The sequence below is a fragment of the Erinaceus europaeus genome, chromosome 12 (genome assembly GCF_950295315.1).
Source record: "Erinaceus europaeus chromosome 12, mEriEur2.1, whole genome shotgun sequence".
NCBI classification, from domain to species: domain Eukaryota; kingdom Metazoa; phylum Chordata; class Mammalia; order Eulipotyphla; family Erinaceidae; genus Erinaceus; species Erinaceus europaeus.
The window spans coordinates 93518503-93541988 of NC_080173.1; the positions used below are offsets into that span (position 1 = coordinate 93518503).

At 43.5% G+C, this 23486-nt stretch overlaps 1 protein-coding gene across 2 annotated transcripts in view; it reads right to left on the reverse strand.

Moving 5' to 3' along the window:
* Positions 1-1098: 1098 nt before the first annotated feature.
* PMP22 (peripheral myelin protein 22) overlaps positions 1099-23486 on the reverse strand; it is a 41655-nt gene continuing 19267 nt past the window's right edge. For both annotated transcript variants that reach the window (XM_060204460.1, XM_007519188.3), the window contains exons 4-5: positions 9955-10095; positions 1099-2443 (exon numbers count right to left, since the gene is read on the reverse strand). In XM_060204460.1, the coding sequence (XP_060060443.1) occupies positions 2280-2443; positions 9955-10095 (305 nt within the window). In that variant the 3' untranslated portion in view covers positions 1099-2279. The remainder of the gene's footprint in view (positions 2444-9954; positions 10096-23486) is intronic.

Below are 23486 nucleotides of genomic sequence, written 5' to 3' on the forward strand. Positions count from 1 at the left end.
CGCCCAACTCCCCAAAATAAAAGTTTTTAAAAAATTATATGAAAAAGAAGCCTGGCCTGAAGACACTTCTTCTTCTTCTTCTAGCGTTTGCCCTTCTTCCGTAGCCAGTCAACAGCGTCAGGTTGAAAGCTGTCAGGAGCTGCTTGTTGCTGGCTTTGAAAGTGACTGGGATCCATGTGGATTCAGTCGGCTAGGAAGGATCGTCAGTTTCCCCAGTGAATGGGTACTCACGGGATGCACCACGAGAAGGTCCATCCAATGCAACCTCCTGAAGACACTATGATGCAAACATCTCACCATAATACACCACACACACACACCTCTTAAAGGTAAGGGATTTGGGCTGTTTGTACTATCACCAAGCTTGTAGCAGGTGAGTGTTTGACATAGCTGTGTGGTCCCCATGTGGGCCATCAGAAAAAAAGAGCACGAAACAGAACCTTGAGCTTAACAGGCACTCCGGTCCATGACAGTCTATTTACAGCTTCCATTTCAGCAGAAATTCTAGGCTTTCTCTAATCTGCAAACATTTGCACAAGTTTCTCGAAATCACAATGTGCTTCAGCAGGGAGAAATAGCTATAATTCGGAGCCCTTACCTCCCAACCTGCAAACCTGACCCCTAGCTTAGCATAGTTTTTTTTTAATTTTTATTTATGAAAAGGAAACGTTGACTAAACCATAGGATAAGAAGGGTACGACTCCACACAGTTCCCACCACCAGAACTCCCTATCCCATCCCCTCCCCTGATAGCTTTCCTATTCTTTATCCCTCTGGGAGTATGGACCCAGGGTCACTGTGAGGTACAGAAGGTGGAAGGTCTGGCCTCTGTAATTGTTTCCCCACTGAACATGGGCGTTGACAAGTGGATCCATACTCCCTCTTTCCCTAGTAGGGTGGGTCTCTGGGGAAGCGGGGCTCCGGGACAAATTGGTAGGGCCATCTATCCAGAGAAGTCTGGTCGGCATCATGCTAGCATCTGCTAAAGCCTCTTCTCTACCGTCAACCTCACACCCACAACCCCCCCCCAGTTCCCCCCTCTCCCCCCAACACACACACACACACACACAAAAAAAAAAAAAGCCCAAGAGAGATCAGTGAGTTACTCTGATGTTTATTTTAATGCATCTTAGTCCACACAGTTGGTACAAAATCAGAAGAAGCAAAGCAATCATGATAATAACAATAATAAAAGGTCTGGAGTCTTAGCATCAGAGGGCACCATATACATCTACAGTTGGTGGCCAATACAAGTCATTGCCAGACAGCTCTTGGAGGCAGAGAACAGTCTACACCCAGACAAACCCTGGGAACTCACAGTCTCAGCGGATCTAGAGGTCTGTCCTGCTGCTCTGGCCATATGAAACAAATGTGGGAGTGTTAATGGCAATTTATTATTTATGTATCTTCTTATTTATTGGCCCTAGTGATCACAGAAGCCTAGCTAGGTTCAACAGCAGTGACAAACTTTATATTACACAGCATTATTATGAAGGTTTCCATTCTACTTTATGTCCTAAAGCTGTTAATTGAATTTCCAGTGAGTACTTTAGATGGTTAGTGATCATAAGGAATGGTAAATATATATAGCACCATTTCATAGGTTTCTCATCTGGACACAGGACCAGGGCACACCCACCCTCAAGAGCAAGTATTTCCAAAGCCACAAACATGTTTTGCTGAGGGTTCCAGTTGGAGGGGCGGGGGCAGGGGGGCGTGACTGCAGCAGGCTTTACATGCAGGGGTGGGCAGTGCCTGTCTGTCTGTCATTCACTGGTCTCCCGCATCAGAAAGGCAATGGGCCATTCGGGGCTTCTATCCACATTTTTTTTTCTAAATGAGGTGGAGAAGGAGGGAGGTATCTTCTTTTGGAGAAAAGGGAAGGGGGTGAGATGGAGTTATCTATATCTTTGGACAAAACCAAAAGAAAAGCAAAGAAAAAATACTGAACTTGATTATAGTTAGGATGTAAAAAGTCCCTTAGCTACTTCTTGAAGGTACAACACAAGGCTGATGGTCAACATAAAAAGCAAACAATACTATGTACATATATGTAAAAAGTGTTATAAATAGGTTTTATAAACCATAGATATTATATACATCTTCAATCAACAACGAAGCCCCTTCCCACCCCCCTCAACTGCTTTCAGTTTGATTTGGTTTGAGTTTGGGATTGTTGGCTAGCTCTCTTTCCATTTCTCTGGTTTTGGGTTTCTGGTTTCCTTCCTCCTTTCCCCTCCCCTGTATGCTCAGAACCACAGACGGACTGCCCTTGCACCTCATTCACGCTTCCGTAAGATCACATAGACAACCCCGCTGAGTAGGGCTAAGGGGAAGGCCACCCAGGCCAGGATGTAGGCATAGCCATAGGAATTGTCAGAGTTGAAGTGCCAGTCTGTGTGCTTCACTGTGTAGATGGACGCAGCACTCATCACGCACAGACCTGGGGAAGAAAGGGAGAAACAAAGGTATCAATAGAGGTCATGGGAGGGCACTTCTGCACTCTCCCAATGCCAGGCCCTCCAAGGACCCCATTCTCTACCCACGCCACTCCTTGCTGGACCCCGACATCACATACACTATCTGGCTGTTACTGATTTTTCTTAGGGAGAAGGAAGTGGGCTCCAAAGCAGGCAGACACTGTTATCCAGAAGATGTCCAGACCCACAAGAGAGAGGAAGTTCAAAAACCAGGAACCTGGGGGCCAGGTGGTGGAACACCGATTAAGTGCACATAGTACTAAGTGCAAGGACCCACACAAGGATCCGAGTTCAAGCCCCCCACTCCCCACCTGTGGGGGGTGGGGCTTCAGAAGTAGCAGAGCAGGTCTGTAGGTGCCTATCTTTCTCCCTCTATCTCTCACTCTTTTCTCAATTTCTCTCTATCTTAGTCAATAAAATAAAAAAAAAAAGGCTACCAGGAGCAGTGAATTCATAGTGCCAGCATTGAGGCCCACCCTTATATAATCCTGGAGGGAAAAAAAACAAACAAACAGGAAGCTGGAAAGTGAACTGTTTTTCTGATCTTCTTCTAGAAATCCCCAGACCATCGTCTCCAAGGTCCTTCACCATCTTTTCTTTTCTGCTTCAATTCTTTCTCTTTCACTAACGTTAATTTCCATTGGCCAAGAGGGGGACAGTGAGAGTTAATGAGCCTGCCAGGTTCTTCCTTGGTGTCACAACCTCAGAGGAGTAACCTAATGGGGGTGACAGTATTATCTGAAACCAGTGGGAATGGAATGGCATGCTCATTCGGGAAGTCGTGATTGGAGTCACGCGATGGTGTCCAGCTCCCATGCAGATCACAGGGCAGAGCGGCATGGTCAACACTTGGTAGGGTCGCTTCATATTACGTGGAGCAAGGGCTGCCCATGGGCACTGGTAGGCAGACAGAAGGATATACAGAGAAAGCAAAGGTGATGGGGGAGAAACAAGAAGAAGAGAAAGAATACAATGGGAGGGGCCAGGCGGTGGCACACCTTGTTGAGCGCTCACATTACAGTGTGCAAGGACGCAGGTTCAAGCTCCTGGTCCCCACCTTCAGGGGGGATGTTTCATGAGTGACAAAACAGGGCTACAGGTGTCTGTCTCTCTTCTTCTCTATCTCCCCCTCCCCTATTCATTTCTCTCTCTCTATCCAATAATAAATAAAAAAAAAATTTTTCTTTAGAAAGATTGACTGTTTAACCCTGAGCTCAAGTTTAAAAAGAAAAAAAAAAAAACAGTGGAAAGAGGAGTGTGGAGGAGAGTACTAAGATCAAGCTCCATTTCACCTGGTCCCTTTCAACATGCCTTGGTGTCCTCAAAGTTGAGTCTGAAGGCCAAAGTGGGATAAAAGGTAGGAGACAGACAGGTAGATCGAGCTAATTCTCTTACCCATCAATGTAGTTCTTTGGTGCAGGAAGGAAGGAGAATAAAAACCTCCAGTCTGCATCTCTTAAAGCAGACAAATTCAAGTCGGCTGCTCCAAGCCCACGAAGACAGCCAGCATCCCCCTCCATGGAGGGGGCCCAGGGTTCTGAGCACCCCAGCCCAGAACTGCACAAAGCCTGCTCTGTTGCTTCCTGAAAACAGTGTCTTTGAGAGACTCTGAGTGACCCCATTATAAATCCAGCACATCATGTGGGATTCCTGTGGTTCGAAAGCTCCAAATGTCCTAGGCCACCTACTTCTAACCTCCATGCTATTTGGACAGCTATTCACTGGACACTGCAACTTTGTTTGAATAAAGTGCAGAAGTGGGAATATGTCACATTCACTCCCCCAGAAAACTGTGCTTCTGCAAGACCCACACCATTGGCCCCTGTGTCTTGGAATTATATGGGGGGGGGGGTAGATCCAGGAATTGCTAACTACAGAAAGTTCAGGAGACAGCAGAGTTGCGTGTGTCAGGAGGGAGACCATTAGCCAATGAGCCTTCCCTGAGGCCAGCAGTTTTGATCTGCTGGGAATAGATTTAATTTGCCTTCAGGTCTGGGATCCTCAACTGTCTTCTCCCCAAACCATTGACCAACTCCCCAAAGACTTCATTTTTTAAAATAAATAAATAAAATTGGGGCCAGGCAGTGGTGCACTGGGTAGAAAGCACATGCTACTATGTACAAGGACCCAGGTTCAAGGCCTCCTAGTCCCCACCTGAAGTAAAGAAGCTTCATGAGAGGTGACAATGTTACAGGTGCCTCTCTTTGTCTCTCCCTCTCTACCTCCCCCTTCCCTCTCAATTTCTCTGTGTCACTATCAAAAAGAGAAAAAAAAAAGGTGTACTAACTATTGTATTTTACTGTTGGCTGTAAACCATTAATCTCCTAATAATGATAAAACAAAAAGAAAAAAGGAAAAAAGAAATGGAAAAAAAATGAGGGGGAGGCACTGGGAGTGGTGGATTTGTTTTGCAGGCACCAAGCCCCTGTAACAATCCTGCTGTCAATATTTTTAAAAAAGTAGAAATAAATATTAAAATTTTCTGCTAGATTATCCCTACTGAGGGAAGAGCTATAAAAAGATGTCTCTTAACACCCAGATCTCACTGACACAGAGAGAATATTCTAGCCATGACCAAGAGGGACAGAGGGTGTTAGGACAAACGGTGCAGTGACTACGTAAATAATTTAATTTGCAAGACATTCCCCACGTAGAAATCTCAGAAGTCATTGAACGCAAGCTTTTTTTTTTTTCCTTCAAAAGCAAACAGCTTAAAAGACTTACAGAGCCAAAGAGAGGATACACACCTTAAAATGACTGTTGTCTGCGGGGCTGTGTTTGGGTTGAGGGGAAGGCTGTATGATCACAAGACTGCATATAAAGCAACGGACGTGCTCTAGACTTGCCTGGCAGCTTTCTGCCAGTGATCCAGGGCAGGGCTGTGCACACCACACACAGGACGGAAAGTCAAACATCCCCTTCCCGTAAGTGGGTTGTGACTGATGCCAGTCGGGGAAGATGTGTTTTATGAAGGTTGCCTGTGGATGAGGTGAGTTAGGCTGCAGGAACTGTGAACTCCCTCTCACCTCCCAACAACCTTTGCAATACAAGAAGGCTGCCTGCCAGGAGGGCCCTGAGTGTGTAACGTAGGTTTGCTGAATAAGAAAAGGATACAGAGGGGCCTGGACAGCCGGGTGATGATGCTCAGCGTTAAGCGCACATTGTGTGAAGCACAAGGACCCGCACAAGGATCCTGGTTCGAGCCTCCGGTTCCCCACTTGCATGGGGAAGTCACTTCACAAGCAGTGAAGCAGGTCTGCAGGTGTCTCTCTATCTCCTCCTCCCCCTCTCAATTTCTCTCTGTCCTATCCAAAAAAAAGAAAAAAGAAAAATGGCTTCCAGGAGCAGTGGATTCATAGTGCTGGCACAGAGCCCCAGTTATAAACCTGAAAGCAAAAAAAAAAAAAAAAAAATGCAGCATGGAGGTATCAGCCATTTAAAAGTTCATAAGAATTTCTACCTGACACAGGATGGCTGAGTCTGAAAAAAAAAAAAAAAAACCCTCCCTCAACGTTCTCCCTAGACTCCCAAGCCCCCCTTAATAGCAATAACAACTGCAGGGAAGTCAGTAAAATCCAGAATACTTGAAAGGGATAAGGCAGGGTGCAACAGTAAAGGAAGAAATCAAGGGAGGTCTCTAGCTTCCCTTTTCTCCATCCTGTTTGACTCAGTGACAAGGTAAGAAGTGTGGGTGTGTACAGGCACTGCTCTGGGGGTGGACGCACCAAGGTAAGTGAAACATGCTCCCTGCCTTTGAGGACTGAGTGTCTTTCTAAGTGGATACTTTAGAGGAGATTCTGAATATCAGATGACTTGGAGAGAAAGAGAAAGGAAGAGGAAAGGAGGAAGAGGAGGAGGAAGAGGAGGAAGAAAATGAGGAGAAAGAGAAGGAAGAAGAGGGAAAAGGAGAAGGAAGAGGAGAAGAATGAAGAAGAAGAGGAAGAAGGAGGAGGAGGAGAAGAAGAAGGAAAAGGAAGAAGGGGAAAAGGAGAAGGAGGAGAAGGAAAAAGAGGAAAAAGGAGGAGGAGGAGGAGGGGCAGGAGGAGGAAGAAGAAGAAAAAAGAGAAGGAGCAGGGAGGAGAATGATGGAACTAATGCCTATAGACTACGTGTTAGTGCTGGGTCCACTGCAGAGACCTGGACAAGCCTCACAGGCTTGATCTGTATCTAAAAGATGCATGAGAGTCCTCCAGGTGAAGAAGTGTAGGATGGAAGTTCCTGAAGAAGGAAGAACACCACTGAGGCAAGGAAGTCTGAGAGTGTTTGGTGGAAACCACCAGCAGGTCCTGATAAGTTTCAGATAAGAGAGGAAGGAGGGCTCACCAAGGGCCAGAAGAGAGAGGGTCTGTTTTGCAAACACCTATCATAGCAAGGTGGGAAAATGTATCCATGTACCAACAACTCCCAATAAAATAAGAAGAAGAAGAAGAAGAAGAAGAAGAAGAAGAAGAAGAAGAAGAAGAAGAAGAAGAAGAAGAAGAAGAAGAAGAAGGAGAAGAAGGAGAAGAAGAAGAAGAAGAAGAGGAAGAAGAAGAAGAAGAAGAAGAAGAAGAAGAAGAAGAAGAAGAAGAAGAAGAAGGAGAGGAAGAAGAAGAAGAAGAAGAAGAAGGAGAAGAAGAAGAAGAAGAAGAAGAAGAAGAAGAAGAAGGAGAGGAAGAAGAAGAAGAAGAAGAAGAAGAAGAAGAAGAAGAAGAAGAAGAAGAAGAAGAAGAAGAAGAAGAAGAAGGAGAAGAAGAAGAAGGAGAGGAAGAAGAAGAAGAAGAAGAAGAAGAAGAAGAAGAAGAAGAAGAAGAAGAAGAAGAAGAAGAAGAAGAAGAAGAAGAAGGAGAGGAAGAAGAAGAAGAAGAAGAAGAAGAAGAAGAAGAAGAAGAAGAAGAAGAAGAAGAAGAAGAAGAAGGAGAAGAAGAAGAAGGAGAGGAAGAAGAAGAAGAAGAAGAAGAAGAAGAAGAAGGAGAGGAAGAAGAAGAAGAAGAAGAAGAAGAAGAAGAAGAAGAAGAAGAAGTAGAAGTAGGAGAAGGAGGAGGAGGAGGAGGAGGAGGAGGAGGAGGAGAAATGGAGGTGTTGGCACTGCAGGTTAAACATTGACAGGACTAGTTAGTAAACAGACTAGATGGAGGGGAGGGGAAAAGGGAGGGGGGAGAGAGAGGTGAGTTTAGCATGACCACACAGGGGTTAATTTAGATAAATGAGAAGATGTTGATACTTTGGCAGCCAAGGGATTACACAGTTTTAAGGAATGAGTACTCAACAGTATTGAAAGGAGTGGAGTGACTGAGCAAATGACTTCAAGAATGTGCATAAGTGGTCTTTGCAAAAGTAGCTTCTCTGAGAGCCCAGAGCAAGAACTCAAGAGAAATAAGATCCCAGAGATGGTCTGCAGATAGCGCCTTCCCAGTGGGCAGTCTAATGGCTCCAGCAGTGGTTCCCCATTCCAGGTCGACACCACTCCCTCCAGGAATAACCCTGCCCAAGAAGCGCTTAGCTGAGGCTCTCCCTGGGATGAAGCCTGAGCATGCGCAGTTTCAAACCACACTGCCTTGGGGCGGCAGTGGCATACCCAATTGAGAACACACATTACCATACTTAAGGACCTGGGTTTGAGCTCCCACTCCCTGCAGGGAGGAAGCTTCATAAGCAGTGAAGCAGGTATGCCTGTGTCTTTTGCTCCCCTCTCAATTTCTTTCTGTCCTATCAAGTAAAATAGAAAGGAAAAGGGGGGGGGGGGATTGGCTTCAGGGAGTGGATGATTCATAGTGTTGTCACTGAATCCCAGCGATCACCCTGGTGGGGGAAAAAAAAAAACTGCCTTTCTTAAAAAGATGATTCTGATGTGTAGTGAAGACGGTGCCTCTCAATGTCTTTAGGAAGCAGCCAACCTAAGTATGTAATCAAGGCAAGATGGTGCTTAAATGTGAGGCTGAGGCTTATTATGAAGTGGATAAGGGCTGATGCAGCAAATTAGGAGAGCTCTGACTACACTGTAAGAGTTATAATCTAGAGGAGAGAGAGACAGAAAAATCTGTACTCAGCCCCAAGAGCTCCACATACTTTCTACCTGCCTTTCTTGAATGATCTATGAAGACCACACCTGAATTCTCCAACAGGAAGTTATACAGAAATACTCAAGTCTGCACAGGCCCTTAGGAAACTCACAAGTTCCTGGTGGTCTCCAGAATGCTCCATTGCTGTGAAGATGTATTTGTCCTCCATGGGACTGTGGCAGGCAGACTCTTAAGACATTAAGACTTCTCCTCACTGTTGGGCTATTTTCTTCTTGCCTTCTTTCTTTCCTTCTCTCTCTCTCTCTCTCTCTCTCTCTGTTTTTGTTTTTGCCTCCAGGGTTATTGCTAGGGTTCAATGCCTGCCCTAAGAATCCACTGCTCTTAACAGCCATTTGTTGTTCTTGTTGTTGTTGTTCCTATTTTAATGGCTTGGACAGAGAGCCTCCCTTATTTTCTGTTTGTAGGTTTGATTGTGTTAGCTTTCCTGTTGTGTTCCTTGATGTTAAGCTGTAACTGTTCAGGATATCTCTAGCTTTCCTCTACAACAATGGGCCCGTCATTTACTCTCTAGGCCTGGCTTCTTGATAGGTTGAACTGAAAAGCCATGCATGGCGGCATTAGCTTTGAGTTTTCAACATTAAGAGAGGCAGGGAATTTCTAAGTCAAGCCTCTAAATTATAGCTCTCAACTTTAGTAGGAAGAGTTGCAAGCTGCAATGTAACATTGGATGCACTGGAGATTCATAAAAGATGAACTTTCAGATCATTTAGACTGGAATTCTCTACCAAGAAAAGACCATTCTTAGGCCTTAGAAAACTATCACTTCGAATATGGCTCTCCCCTTCTAATTCAATCATCCTGTTCAAGTAGAGACTGCTAAACTGATAACTGAAAATTATATGTCTTGTGAGAGGAGATAAGCAGTTAGATCCAACAGGAGGATAAAAGAAAAACTAATCATGTGGTTCTAAGTTCAAAGCTCTTTTTTTTCATAGCTGAGTTCTAAAAAGCTTGCCCTGTGTTTGGAAGAGAATCAGATAGTAAAGTGAAGAGGAATGAGTCAATACACTTTGGAAGATATCGAACAGATTTTAGACTGAACTAAAACACGTCAACATACATAACAGTGATAACAGGTGTGACTTAACATCCTGACTTCTGGAATTTGCGTTGGCAAAAAAAAAAAGAAAAAAAAACTTTACCTTGAGGACTGTCCATTGATATCACCATCATACCAAACTGTAAATAGTTAAGTCAAAAAAAAATATCCCAGAACATGTTCTAGTTTCCCATATTACTTTTGGAAATAGAGTTTCTAATGGACACACACACACACACGCACACGCACACGCACACGCACATGCACATGCACACATACGAAGTCACTCACTTTGGGCAGCCTTCTAGTACCTGATCATTCTGCACCCTTGAATACAGTCAACTCCTGGAGACCTTTGTCATCTCCCACTTACCAGCAAGGATTTGGAATACTCCAGTGAAGTAAAAGCGGCCTCCCTTGGTGAGGGTAAAGAGCTGGCAGAAGAACAGGAACAGAGAGAGAACACTGAAGATGATGGACAGGATCATGGTGGCCTGGACAGACTGAAGCCATTCTAAGGAAGGAGACAGTAAGTTAGTATGGATGACCATACAGGGATCACGATCCCTGAAAGCCACAGTCCTCCCAACCTATACAAGCCCCCTCACACCACACCAAGAAAATTCTGACCAGTTATCTTTGTGTTGTCATTCTTTTTTATGGCTTCCTTTAGAGAAAATAAAAGCATGTGATACATGTTTAATTGTGAATATTTAAGGAATGTATTTTTTAGGGAGTCGGGCGCTAGCGAAGCAGGTTAGGCACACGTGGCGCAAAGCACAAGGACTGGCGTAAGGATCTTGGTTCAAGCCCCTGGCTCTTCACCTGCAGGGGGTCACTTCACAGGCTGGGAAGCAGGTCTGCAGGTGTCTTTCTTTCTCTCCCCCTCTCTGTCTTCCCCTCCTCTCTCCATTTCTCTCCGTCCTATCCAACAATGACGACAACAGTAATAATGACAACAATAAAGCAACAAGGGCAAAAGGGAATAAATAAATTTTAAAAAAAGAAATATATTTTTAAATATTTATTTATTTTCCCTTTTGTTGCCCTTATTGTTTTATTGTTGTAGTTATTATTGTTGTTGTCATTGATGTTGCCCTTGTTGGATAGGACAGAGAGAAAATGGAGAGAGGAGAGGAAGACAGAGAGGGGGAGAGAAAGAGAGACACCTGCAGATCTGCTTCACTGCTTGTGAAGCGACTCCCCTTCAGGTGGGGAGCCAAGGTCTGGAACCATCCTTAGGCCATTCCTTGCGCTTTGCACCACCTGCACTTAACCTGCTTCAATACTGCCCAACTCCCTTAAGTAATATTTTTATTGTTTATTTATTGGGTAAAGACAAAGAAAAATCAAGAGGGAAGGGGAGGAAGAGAGAGAGACCTGCAGCACTGCTTTACTGCTTATGAAGTTTTACCCGTACAGGTAGGGGCCAGGGGTTTGAACCTGGGTCCTTAAGCATTGCAGAATTTATGCTCAACGGAATGTGACACCATCCACTCCCACCCCTCAGTTGTTAATGATTTAAGAAAAGGCTTTAAGAAAACACTTAGTCCCACCACTGAGCTAAACTCATATTAAAGTATGAATTCCCTTCCGGCCTTTCTGCTAAAATATGTTATGTATATACACATATATGTCAGTAATTTCTGATCCCTGCCTATGGCCTTCTGCAAGTGGTTTTAACACTACTGTTCACAGTATCAGTATCCTCTTCCCCCAGAAAAAAAAAATAGATAGAGGGATGATGAAGAAGAAATTAAAAAAAAAAAAACCGTGGTTTTACAAAACTGCTTTTGTAGAAACCATTGATGATAAGAGCATACTTTATCAACGCAACAAGTGCCACCTTAGCATGCTTCACTTCAGACTGTGTCCAGAGACTTCACGTGTGGAATGACAACCCTTCAGCTTCATTATTCGGGTGAGACCTTTCCTTTCATAGGATTCTCTAATTCCATTCCAGGTGGTCCACTTCCTAACAAAGTCCCAAAACCTAGATATAGACCAGGTCCCATGAAATAGAGCATACGTTCACATGTATCCATAAACTAGGGTAAAATATATACCTGAAAGCTAAAGTACACAATAGCCTGCAGTGAGTACCCCCCAAACACTTCATCTGTACTATTCCAGCCTTTAGGTTCATGACTGAACAGTTTGTTTGGCTTTGTATGTTAACTCTCTTTTCAGCCACCAGGTTCCAGATGCCAACCAGACTTCCCTGGACAGACAACCCCACCAATGTGTCCTGGAGCTTTGCTTCCCCAGAGCTCCACCATACTAGGGAAAGAAAGAGGCAGGCTGGGAGTATGGATCGAACTGTCAACACCCATGTTCAGCGGGGAAGCAATTATAGAAATCAGACCTTCCACCTTCTGCATCCCACAATGACCTTGGGTCCATACTCCCAGAGGGATAAAGAATAGGAAAGCTATCGGGGAGAGAATGGGATACAGAGATCTGGTGGTGGGAATTGTGTGGAGTTGTACCCCTCTTATCCTATGGTTTTGTTAATGTCTCCTTTTTTAAATAAATAAAAATAAAATTAAAAAAAGAGTATACTTTATATAGCAATGAAAATCCATTTACTTGGCCAAACAGTATCCAGTCTTGGTCCATCTTATTAATCACCATTCGCCTCAGTAGGAAGCAGCCTAGTCTGAGTCAAACTACCAGGCTGGATAGTGGAGTTACACTACCACCTCCTTGTGGAACCTTTGATCTTAAATAAAAACTCCAGGCCTCTAGTGAGATCTCTGTAGCTCACCATCTGCTATAAATTAATGTCATTTCAGGAAGGAAGAGAGACTAGAAAACAGCCAAGGTTCATTCTTCAGGGGGATCTACACTGTTCACCTGCCATGCCCACCTGTCATTCAGGTGCTAAATAATCATGAGAGGGGGCAGCACTGCTCCTCTCTAAGCAGGAACTTGGCTGATGTGTGATGTCTTAGAAAAACACACATGGGTGCATGATCAGATATTCAGTACTAAGGAATCTGGATAATTTATGATCGACACCTGAATAAGATGAGCCTGGGTTTAAGTTACAAGTAGCTCATGGCGGAATTTTCATTAGAGGTTCTGGCTCTAGGTGAACTGTTACTAGTGTGTCACACACAGCTGTCAACAGTTCTGACTTGGAAGAAATATGAGAGACCCAATACTCTAGCTCCTTTGCACTGAAAATGATTTCCAGAAATGTGTATTCAGTTAATGTTAAAGACATTTACTTTTAAGAGAGAAAGAGATTAAGGGAGAGAGTTTGAGAGAGAGAGAGAGAGAGAGACTTAGAGACAACAGGTAAGTTCTCTAATACTATTCTCTCTCTCTCTCTTCTCTCTCCTCTCCCTCTCTCTCCCCCCCCTCCCCAGCCCTCCAAAAATGGAGACCCGAAATCTTTATCTGCAATATTCTTACCTTTAGGTTCATGATTATTCAACAACTTGTTCTGCTTTATATCTTAACTCTTTTTCAGTCACCAGGTTCCAGATGCTACCATGATGCCAACCTGACTTCCCAGAGCAGACAACCCCACCAATGTTTCCTGGAGCCCTGCTTCTCCAGAACCCCACCCCACTAGGGAAAGAGAGAGACAGGCTGGGAGTATGATTGACCTGTCAACACCCATGTTTAGTGGAGAAGCAATTACAGAAGCCAGACCTTCCATCTTCTGCACCCCATAATGATCCTGTCTCCATACTCCCGTAGGGATAAAGGACAGGAGAGCTTTCAAGAGCAGAGGCAGGGTGGGATATGGAGTAGTTCTGGTGGTGGAAACTGTGTAGAATTATACCCCTCTTATCCTATTATCTTCTCAGTGTCTTCATTTTATAAATAAAAAAAAATGATTTTGATGAGCCCAATGGATAGAGACCAATCTGAAAGACCTTCAATCATTTTTTTTCTCTCCACTGCAGTGTCTTGTATTTTTCCCATTTCTTTGTCAGTTAAGATTTAAAAACAACAAACAATGAGTAATAGGTTGTGAGTCATCCTGACTTCATTTTCTATCTCCCTAATTAAATCTTTGCCCTTATCCAACACAGTGATTCTTTCGTGGCCCAGTCTGCACTACATCTAACGCAATACATCTAATATCATTGGCTTCAAATAAACCAATTATCCAGCACTCTGATAAATGAAGATAGAAGCACAAAGAAATTGGAGACGCAAACCTGGAACTGAAACAAAAAGTGATTCACTTTTGTTAAGAAATCAACTTCAACATGCATCTCCTATGCAGTCTGGCTAGTGGCGGCAATGGTATCGTGAATGTCTTTCTCCAGTTCTGAGAGACTTGCCTTTGCTGTTCTGAATAGCAGTGACTACTACCAGACTGCACAGAGAGAGAAAACGGAAAATTTAATATGCTGACTCTTGACACATAGGAAAAAGTCTCTTCGATGTAGATTTAGTTTCCTCCGTGAAAGGTCTTTCACCAATAATGTGTATTAAGCCCATAACAAACTGAACTGGTTTTTCAAAGTTTTGTTTCTGAAGTCAGAGCAGAATTAGGGAAATCGAGAAAGTTGGACTCAAAGAGTATGTGATGAGTACTTTCAGTTTTGAAGGAAATCTCTGGTTGGCTCTGAAGATATAAGTTAAAGGTTTTTAATCATAAGCACAGTAAAAAAAAAAAAAAAGATGAAGACAGAGCACTCAACTATATCACTAATCACAACGCATGTTAATAGGCTCAAGTCATTCATAAGACGTAGACTTCCACCTTCTACATCTGACAATGACCTTGGGTCCATACCTCCAGAGGGTTAAAGAATAGGAAAGCTATCAAGGGAGGGGGATGGGATGCGGAGTTCTGGTGGTGGGAATTGTGTGGAGTTTTACCCCTCTTATCCTATGGTTTTGTCAGTGTTTCCTTTTTTATAAATAAATAATAATAAAAAAACAATGTGGATTATCAACTTAAACTACATAATTATTATAATTTAATGTAAGAGACACACCTAAAATAAGTCATAAAGTCAAAATCAAGTATTTTACAAAGAGGATGCAGGTAAATAAATGATAGCAAAAATAAAGTAGGTGTGGTAATAACAGTGTCTGACAAAGTATAGCGTAGGTAGTAAAGGATTTAAATGGCCAAAGAGGCATATTTCACAGAGGAGAAAGAGCCAGTTTGCCATCCTCAATGCCTGGAAAAGAATAGAGAAAAAAAAAGAAGAAGAAGAAGAAGAAATTGAAAGTCAGTTGGAAGTGTGTGCGATGCAATGCAATCATCATCATCAATTATTTTCATTTATACATGTGGCATTCTGATACAGTTTCAGGCAAGAAGGAAATCTGTTGTTGCTGTTTAGGGTTTGTGTTTGTTTTTAGTAAGAAAGGCTTGATTTACAAGACTACTATTACGTAGGTACAATTTCTCAGCACAGTAAGAAAGTCTTAATAAAGCTCAAAAAAAAAAAAACTTGTTATAAGTATAGCTAAGGCAAGAATAAAGTAGAAGTAAAAAAAAAAAACAAACTAATTTCAAAATAAATTCAGACAGTAAAAAGCATTATTTCAGAAAATCTCTTCAAAAAAAAAGATAAAACCAACGCAAAGATTGCCACCTCAACATGCTTCACCTCAGACTGTGTCCAGAGACTTCACGTGTGGAATGACAACCCTTCAGCTTCATTACTCGGGTGAGACCTTTCCTTTTATAGTACACTCTAATTTCATCTCAGGTGGTTCACTTTCTAACAAAGTCCCCAAACCTAGATATACACCAGTTTCTGTGAGAGAGAGCATATGTTCACACGTATCCATAAACTACTGCAAAATATATACCTGAAAGCAGAAGTACACTAGAGTTTGCAGTGAGTACCTCCCTAACACTTCCTCTCCACTATTCCAAGCTTTGGGTCCATGATTGCTCAACAATTTGTTTGGCTTCGTATGTTAACTCTCTTTTCAATCACCAGGTTCCAGATGCCATCAGGATGCTGGCCAGGCTTCCCTGGATTGAAGACCCCACCAATGTGTCCTGGAGCTCAGTTTCCCCAGAGACACACCCTACTAGGGAAAAAGAGAGGCAGACTGGGAGTATGGACCGACCAGTCAACGCCCATGTTCAGCGGGGAAGCAATTACAGAAGCCAGACCTTCCACCTTCTGCAACCCTCAATGACCCTGGGTCCATGCTCCCAGAGGGATAGAGAGTGGGAAAGCTATCAGGGGAGGGGGTGGGATATGGAGATTGGGTGGTGGGAATTGTGTGGAGCTGTACCCCTCCTACCCTATGGTTTTGTTAATTAATCCTTTCTAAAATAAAAAAAAAATTTAAGATAAAATGAAATATAAAGAAAATATTCACCAAGAAATGATTCTGGAGTAGGTACTACATGCCAAATCCCCAGACTATGACCAAAGCAGTATTTAAAGAAAGTTTTCCACCCTTAGAGCACTTAATAGGAAAGGGAAGTAGATCAGAAGTGTCACTCAGATAAACTAGAAAAGAGATGATTAAGTGAATTCAAAAGTAAAGACTTTAAGGGGGCAGGTGGTATTTATCACCCCGGATTAAGTGCACATAGTACGAAATGCAAGGGTTCATGCAAGGAACCTGGTTCGAGAGCCCCCGGTTCCCCACCTGCTTCACGGGTGGTGGGGGGAGTCGCTTCACAAACAGTAAAGCAGGTCTTCAGGTGTCTGTCTTTCTTTCCCCCTCTCTATGTTCCCCTCCTCTTATCTCGATTTCTCTCTGTCCCATCCTATTAAAAAAAAAAAAAAGGATTCCAGGAGCAGTGGATTCATAGATTCTACACGGAGTCCCAGCAATAACCCTAGAGGAAAAAAAAACAAACAACTAAAGACTTAAGATGAATAAAATCATAGATTAATAAAAGAAATGGCAAAAATAACAGTCATTAGAGAATCTGATTCTTTTGATGGAAAATTATAAGGCAGATAAATTTTATTAAATAGGTAAAAGAAGTACAAAGGAAACCACAAACGTATGTTCCTGGATAGTTACAAAAAAGGATAATTTTTTTCCCAAAGTAATCTACAAAGTCAGTGCTTTCCTAATCAGTACTCTAGTGGGAACTTAAACATCTGTGACAGGAGATAAGAAACTCTACTCGTGTGATAACAACTATCTTGAAAATCAGGCTGAAATTCATCCTGGGTTAATAGTAGAATATATACTTAAAGAATAATGATGGGGGGGCTGGGCGGTGGTACACTGGGTTAAACACACATAGTACAAAGTGCAAGGATCCTGGTTGGAGCCCCCAGCTCCCCACCCGCAAGGAGCGGTTTCTATTCACAAGTGGTGAAGCAAGTTTGCAAATGTCTATCTTTCTTTCCCCTCTCTGTCTTCCCATCCCCTCTCAATTTCTCTCTGACCTATCTAAAAAAATTGAAAAAAATGGCCACAGGAACAGTGGATTTGTAGTGCAGGCACTGAGCCACAGCGATAACCCTGGAGGCAAAAAAGAAGAAGAAGGAGGAGGAGGAGGAGAATTATGTTAGTTGTAGAATCATTACTAAGAGAGAAAACAAATTAAGGGGTATCTCTTTGATGGACTGTTTTTGCAATAGTTCAAAAGTTGTGAGTCAGAAGATAAAAATAATCTCTGAAATATCCTCAAGGCAGGAAACAGTGTGGAACGCACAAAGTATAATATTACTAAATCCACATCAAACTAAATGTGTGTGTGTGTGTGTGTGTGTGTGTGTGTGTGTTCACCCAAATAAATAGCCAAAGGTATACCCAACTAATACCAAGGACTATCCCTACAACTGGAATAAGAATGAGGATAAATTTGGTCAAGGAGACCTTTCACTTGATCCATTCCATTTGACTTTTCTTCAATAAGAAGAGTACTTGTATCCATGTAATATTTGCATAGTTAAAATCAATTTAAAATATCACATGGCATACAATTATTAGTTAAGGCTCCAAAATCCAAAAACTGCTAAAATTCTGGAGAGTCCCGTCTTTTCTTTTCCTCTGATGTCATCTATCAGAAGCTGCGTACGGATGGGTAATATTCTGCAGGTCGCAAGATCCCTGTGGCACTGACTCAACTTTGCCATCTGTGCACAAGATCAGCCTTAGGCTCCATGTGAATGATGGGAGAAGCCCACTCACCCAAAAAATCCTTATTTACAAAAATTAAGCTCTAGGCCAGATATGGTCTGCAGGCTCTCTTCTGCCAAGCTCTTCCATTGACACACAACTCGGACGGTACAAAAATAATTACCAGAGTGGAGAGTGCTGTGTCGAAATACAACACTGCCAAGTATAACCAGCGTTAGACAGACTTCACCTGAAGTGGGAGGCCAACATTCCATCCAGGTGGCCAATGTGGATTTCTGCCCAATTTCCTACCCAAGTGAGACTCTGTCGTCCCAGATTACAAATTTGATGATCATGAGCAGAACCCTGTGGCTCACCCATGTCATTCCTTAGGGCTTGTTCAAGACTTGACCCAAAGGGAAAGCCGTACAAGTATTTGTGGGATTTCCAGCGGCAGCATTTCCAAGCAGTCGCCAACCCTGATTGCTGAGCACAGGAATTAAAGGCCTAAAGCTCTTCTCAGACCTACTGCGGTAATGAGTGTCAGGTAACGGCTCGGTGACGGATTTGTGACAGAGACTGTGGTTGTAAGCAGACAGCTCTGCCAGCAGTGACCAGGGAGAAGCTTGACTTGCCTATAATCAAAGCTGGCTTCAAGGTCAGATTCTGGCTCCAGTGCAGCTAAGCAATGAAGGAAATACATCCACCCCCTCAGCTGTATTCTTAGCCTGGGACCTGTGGTCTAGTGAGTTACAGATTCAGAAAGGATGAAGCACTATTCAAGGTGCCAGTTTATATCTGTGACCTTTTTCATCTTTCACTACCAGGATGGAGTCACCTGCCTTTCACCTCCAGCCCCAGCTGAGTCCCAGTCTAGACAAACTCAGAGAAGACTCAAACCCAATCACAAACCGGTTTTTGTTGTGGCTGCTGTTATTTATTTGTTTGTTTGTTTGTTTGTTTGTTTTGACCTTTCTTTGGGATTTTTCAGAATGGAAGAAAAGATGGTTTATGAGAGTCATTACATCAAATGAGTGAGGCAAGTGGGCACAAGAGGGGGAAAACAATAAAAAGTATCAGATGAGAAAGAAGACATCAAATAAGAAGGATGTCATCAGATGAGACTGAGTGAAAACTGCGAGAATCAGCATGGCACATTTACATAATGCTGGGCTGCTTATAAAGCCACGTGACCAAAAAGCCCTGGAACCGCCCCACCACCACCACCACCACCACCACACCTCGCGGGCTACCCCCATCATACAAATAACCATTTTTCTTACTACTCAGTAGGAATGTCAGTCCAGAAACAGCTGACTCAATAAGAGGCCTCTGCACTGAAGCCTTTGCCCACCAACTGGAGCACCCAGGACATCAAACTCTCCCCCATTCACTCCAGCCCTCAGGCCGACTTTTCCTGTGCCCAGTGGGGAATGCTACATTTGTGCTGCCAGCCTATAGAGTGCCGGCCCTGGCACTCACAAGACTGAGAAGGACCATGTGAGACACTCCTTCATCACACAGTCCAGTGAGTGTGTAGCATCTTTTTTTAAAAAAAAAAAAATTATTTATTTTCCCTTTTGTTGCCCTTGTTTTATTTTTTTTTATTGTTGTTGTAATTATTATTGTTGTCGTTGTTAGATAGGACAGAGAGAAATGGAGAGAAGAATGGAAGACAGAGAGGGGAAGAGAAAGACACCTGCAGACTTGCTTGTTTCACCGCCTGCAGGTGGGGAGCTGGGGGCTCAAACAGGGATCTTCACGCCGGTCCTTGCGCTTGGCGCCACGTGTGCTTAACCTGCTGCACTATCACCCAACTCCCAGGTGTGTAGCATCATAACCAGAGCAATACCGAGGTTGGTAACCAGTGAACAACCTATATCAGGAGGTAGAAAGGGACTCCTGTGAAGGCGTTCCAATTTTACTTGGTACAATCACTCAGTGAACTGCTCTCCACACAGACAGAGTTCGTGGAAGGCACATGAAATATTTTTAGAGTTTAATTTATATTTGTGACTTGATACTCATAGTATTGTTCTGTTAAGTGGGCACTGGACTTGAAAAAGAATCTAACATAGCCATGGAGGTAAAGAAAATTGCCTGAAATTGTAGGCTATTGAAGCCTGCTAGCTTTTCCTTTCTTTCCTCCCTCCTTCCTTTCTTTCTCTCTTCCTTCCTTTTTCTTTCTTTCTTTCTTTCCCTCTTTCTTTACTTTTTTCCTCCTTTCTTTCTCTGAAAACTCCATTAACAGGAAGATCAGATTAGACTTTGTTTCCCAAAGAACTGGAGTGGGCTCTATGTTAACTTCCTCTTTGGCCATGAGAGTGGAAAATGAAATATTAAAGACTATGACAAATCTTATCATTTAAGAACAAAGTGGTTAGGTGCCAAGCAGTGGTATCCTCAGTTGAGCACACATGTTACAATGTGCAAGGATCTGGGTTCGAGTTCTGGTCCCTCTCTGCAGGGGAGAAGCTTCCTGAGTAGTGAAACAGTGCTGCAGGTCTCTCTCTTTTTTTCTCCTTCTCTATCTTCCCCTTCAGTCTTGATTTCTCTCTGTTTTCTATCCAGTAAATAAAGTATTTTTAAAAATGTCTTAAAAAAAAAAAAAAGGCTGATTAACCTTTAATGTTTTGTATTTCCCAGACCAGTCTATCAGCGTCTGTTTTGTTCCTCAGAGAACAATCCACTTAGGAATGCTAGATTTGACCACTGATAGTGAAGTAGAGAAAATCAGTTTTAATTACCTACCCATAAGCTTTATACAGTGGACGTAAGTGGGGTGGTTGCTTTCAAGATATTTGGATTTAAAAGAAATTTTCCATATGTGAGGTAGTGGAGTTCTCCTACTTGCTTGCTATATATATATATATCAAATATTGTGGACATGACAAGTTGGAATTAATGCCTGCCCACCTCTGCCAGTCAAAAGGAACCAGCTGCCTGTCTCTTCTCTCCACACCTACTCAATTTTGCAAGACCCAGTTCAAAGATTACCTCCTTGTGGGATTCCCCCCAAGTCTAAGTTCTATCCTGAATATGAACAGAGGTCCTGGTGTCATGTGATGAGGTCATCACCAATTTCAGAACCTCTGTGCTCACTCCATTGCTAGGCAACCAAGGGCACCTGCTGTAAGCTACCAGCCTGGGATTAATAGTCAATGTGGAAAAGCAGGGGTCCTAGCACCATGTCTACTAAGTTCTCCACTATTCAGCACTGGGAGAGCTAAGAAATGTAGTATGTTTAAAATCTAGTGAATCCTATTGCCTTTCTTTAGAGAAAAGAGAGAGGGGAAGAGGGAGAGGGAGAAGGGGAAGAGGAGGAGGAGAAGGAGAAAGAGGAGAAGGAGGAGGAGGAGAAGGAAGAGGAGAAGGAGGAGGAGGAGGAGAAGGAAGAGAAGAAGGAGGAGGAGGAGAAGGAAGAGGAGAAGGAGGAGGAGGAGGAGAAGGAAGAGAAGAAGGAGGAGGAGGAGAAGGAAGAGGAGAAGGAGGAGGAGGAGAAGGAAGAGGAGAAGGAGGAGGAGGAGAAGGAAGAGGAGAAGGAGGAGGAGGAGAAGGAAGAGGAGAAGGAGAAGAATGTTTCCCCTTTTCTCTGGTCATCAGCCTTTTATCACTTATTCCAGAAAGATGAAATCATAATCCTCAATAATCTGAAGAATTGTGACATGGAAGAGAGACTGCAAGTCCAGGAACACGAAAGAGTTTTAAACTCCTTGAGAACAGGTCTGAAAATTTTGATGAAAATCCAAGATTGGCACATCAGGCATGGACGAAGACAATAAGACATGACCTTAAGAAAGCAATTTCTCGGGAGTCCGGTGGTAGCGCAGAGGGTTAAGCACACATGGTGCAAAGCGCAAGGACCTACGAAAGGATCCTGGTTCGAGCCCCTGGCTCCCCACCTGCAGGGGAGTCGCTTCACAGGCGGGGAAGCAGGTCTGCAGGTGTCTCTCTTTCTCTTGCCCTCTCTGTCTTCCCCTCCTCTCTCCATTTCTCTCTGTCCTATCCAACAATGACAACATCATCAACAACAATAATAATAACTACAACAATAAAAAACAAGGGCAACAGAATGGAATAAATAAATATAAAAAAAAGAAATTTAAAAAAAAGAAAGCAATTTCTCAATGATAGCATCTCATGGCAATCTTCCCACATTACTGGCCACTTCTCCCCAGTCTCTCCTGCTAATTTCTCCCTGCTACATCCTCCCCCTATTAATCACCGGAGCATTTCAAGATCAGGCTTTGATCCTGTTCCATCCTCTTGTCTCTTGTCTACCCCAAAGTGATGGTATTTAGCTCATGATATTACACAGCTTTTGGCACAGACTAAGGACTCCTAAACTCAAGTTTCCAGTCTGGACTTCTTTCCTGAGCCACAGATTCTTAAAGATCAGTGTTCTGTGGATACCCACGCTAGTCAAACATTAATCCCAATTTCTCTCCCTCCATTGTGACACCGTTTTCATTCTCCAACTACCCTCTCTCAGTCCAAGACCCCATAGCGTAGCCAGTAGCTCAATCCATATATAGAAGTCATCTCTCAGCATTCTTTCTCTAATTCTCTCCTCTTTTAATTTTAAAAATTTCTATGATCTTTATTTATTGGGTAGAGACAGAAACTGAGAGAAAAAGGGGGTGATAGAGAGGGAGAGAGACAGAGAGACACCTACAGCCCTGCTTCACCACTCGAAAAGCTTTCCCCCCCCTGCAGGTGGGAACTGAGGACTCAAACCCGAGTCCTTGTGCAGTGTAACGTGCACTCAACCAGGTGTGCCACCACCGGCTCCCTTTCCCTAATTCTCCACATCCAAGCCACTGGCAATTCCTGTCTCGGTCTGTCCCATCCTCTACCGCATCACTCTGTCCAAGTCAGTACCGATCTCCTGCAGCTCTTGTAAGGACTAAGCTCAAGTACTCCAAAGAGTAGCTTTGTGGAGTTAGTATTCTTATCATCATCGCCATCATGACCAATCTTCATTACCATTCCCAGTTCCTGCTTCTGCCCCAGATACACTGTATCAGGCAAAATGAGCTTTCAAATCCTACCACTATTATGATTCAAATCCTTCAGTGTGGTCCAGTCAACCTATTCCATGGCCTGTGAAGCCACCACAATCCTGTCTTCTGTTTCCCTCTCCTGCCTCACCTCACACACCCCTCCAGCTAGTGTGTTCACCACACCACACCCTGTCACTGGGACAGAGGGAGACCAAACTCTTTCCTGACTCAGGCCCTTGGTTCTTGCTACGACTTCCTGAAATTTGCTCCCAGTGGTTCTTCACGTGACTGGTCCCTCCCCATCTTTTAAGTTCTTCATCCACATGACCAGGGGAGGAAGAAGCCTTCCACGACCAACGAGCTATTTCCTTGCCCATGGCAACTTTCTATTTCATCACCCTGTTTGCCCGCCCCTGAGCACTTTCGACTAACCAGTCATCTGTGCTCTGTGTCCTCTCTGTCTCCCCCTTGTGACTTCGGCCTCCCTAGAGCATAGACACGGCCTTTCTCCTTCAACTCTGTGTACCCACTTCCTGGAGCAGTGCCTCCTACAGAGAATGCACTTAATAGATTTGGAGAATTAGTGAACAAGCTGCATTATTAGCTCTTTGAAAATGAAAGGAGTGGGGGCCAGGTGGTAGCACACCCTGTTAAACGCACATAGTACTAAGAACAAGGACCCATGCAAGGATCCAGTCCAAGCCCCCCTGTTCCCTACCTTCAGGGAGGAGGGAAGCTTTACTGTCAGTCGGAGTTCAGGGCGCCAATATGCCGGATCCCAGAAGCAGAACTAGAAGCATACCAACACTTTACAAGCAGTGAAGCAGGTTTGCAGGTGTCTCTCTTTCTCCTGTCCATCTCCCCCTCCTCT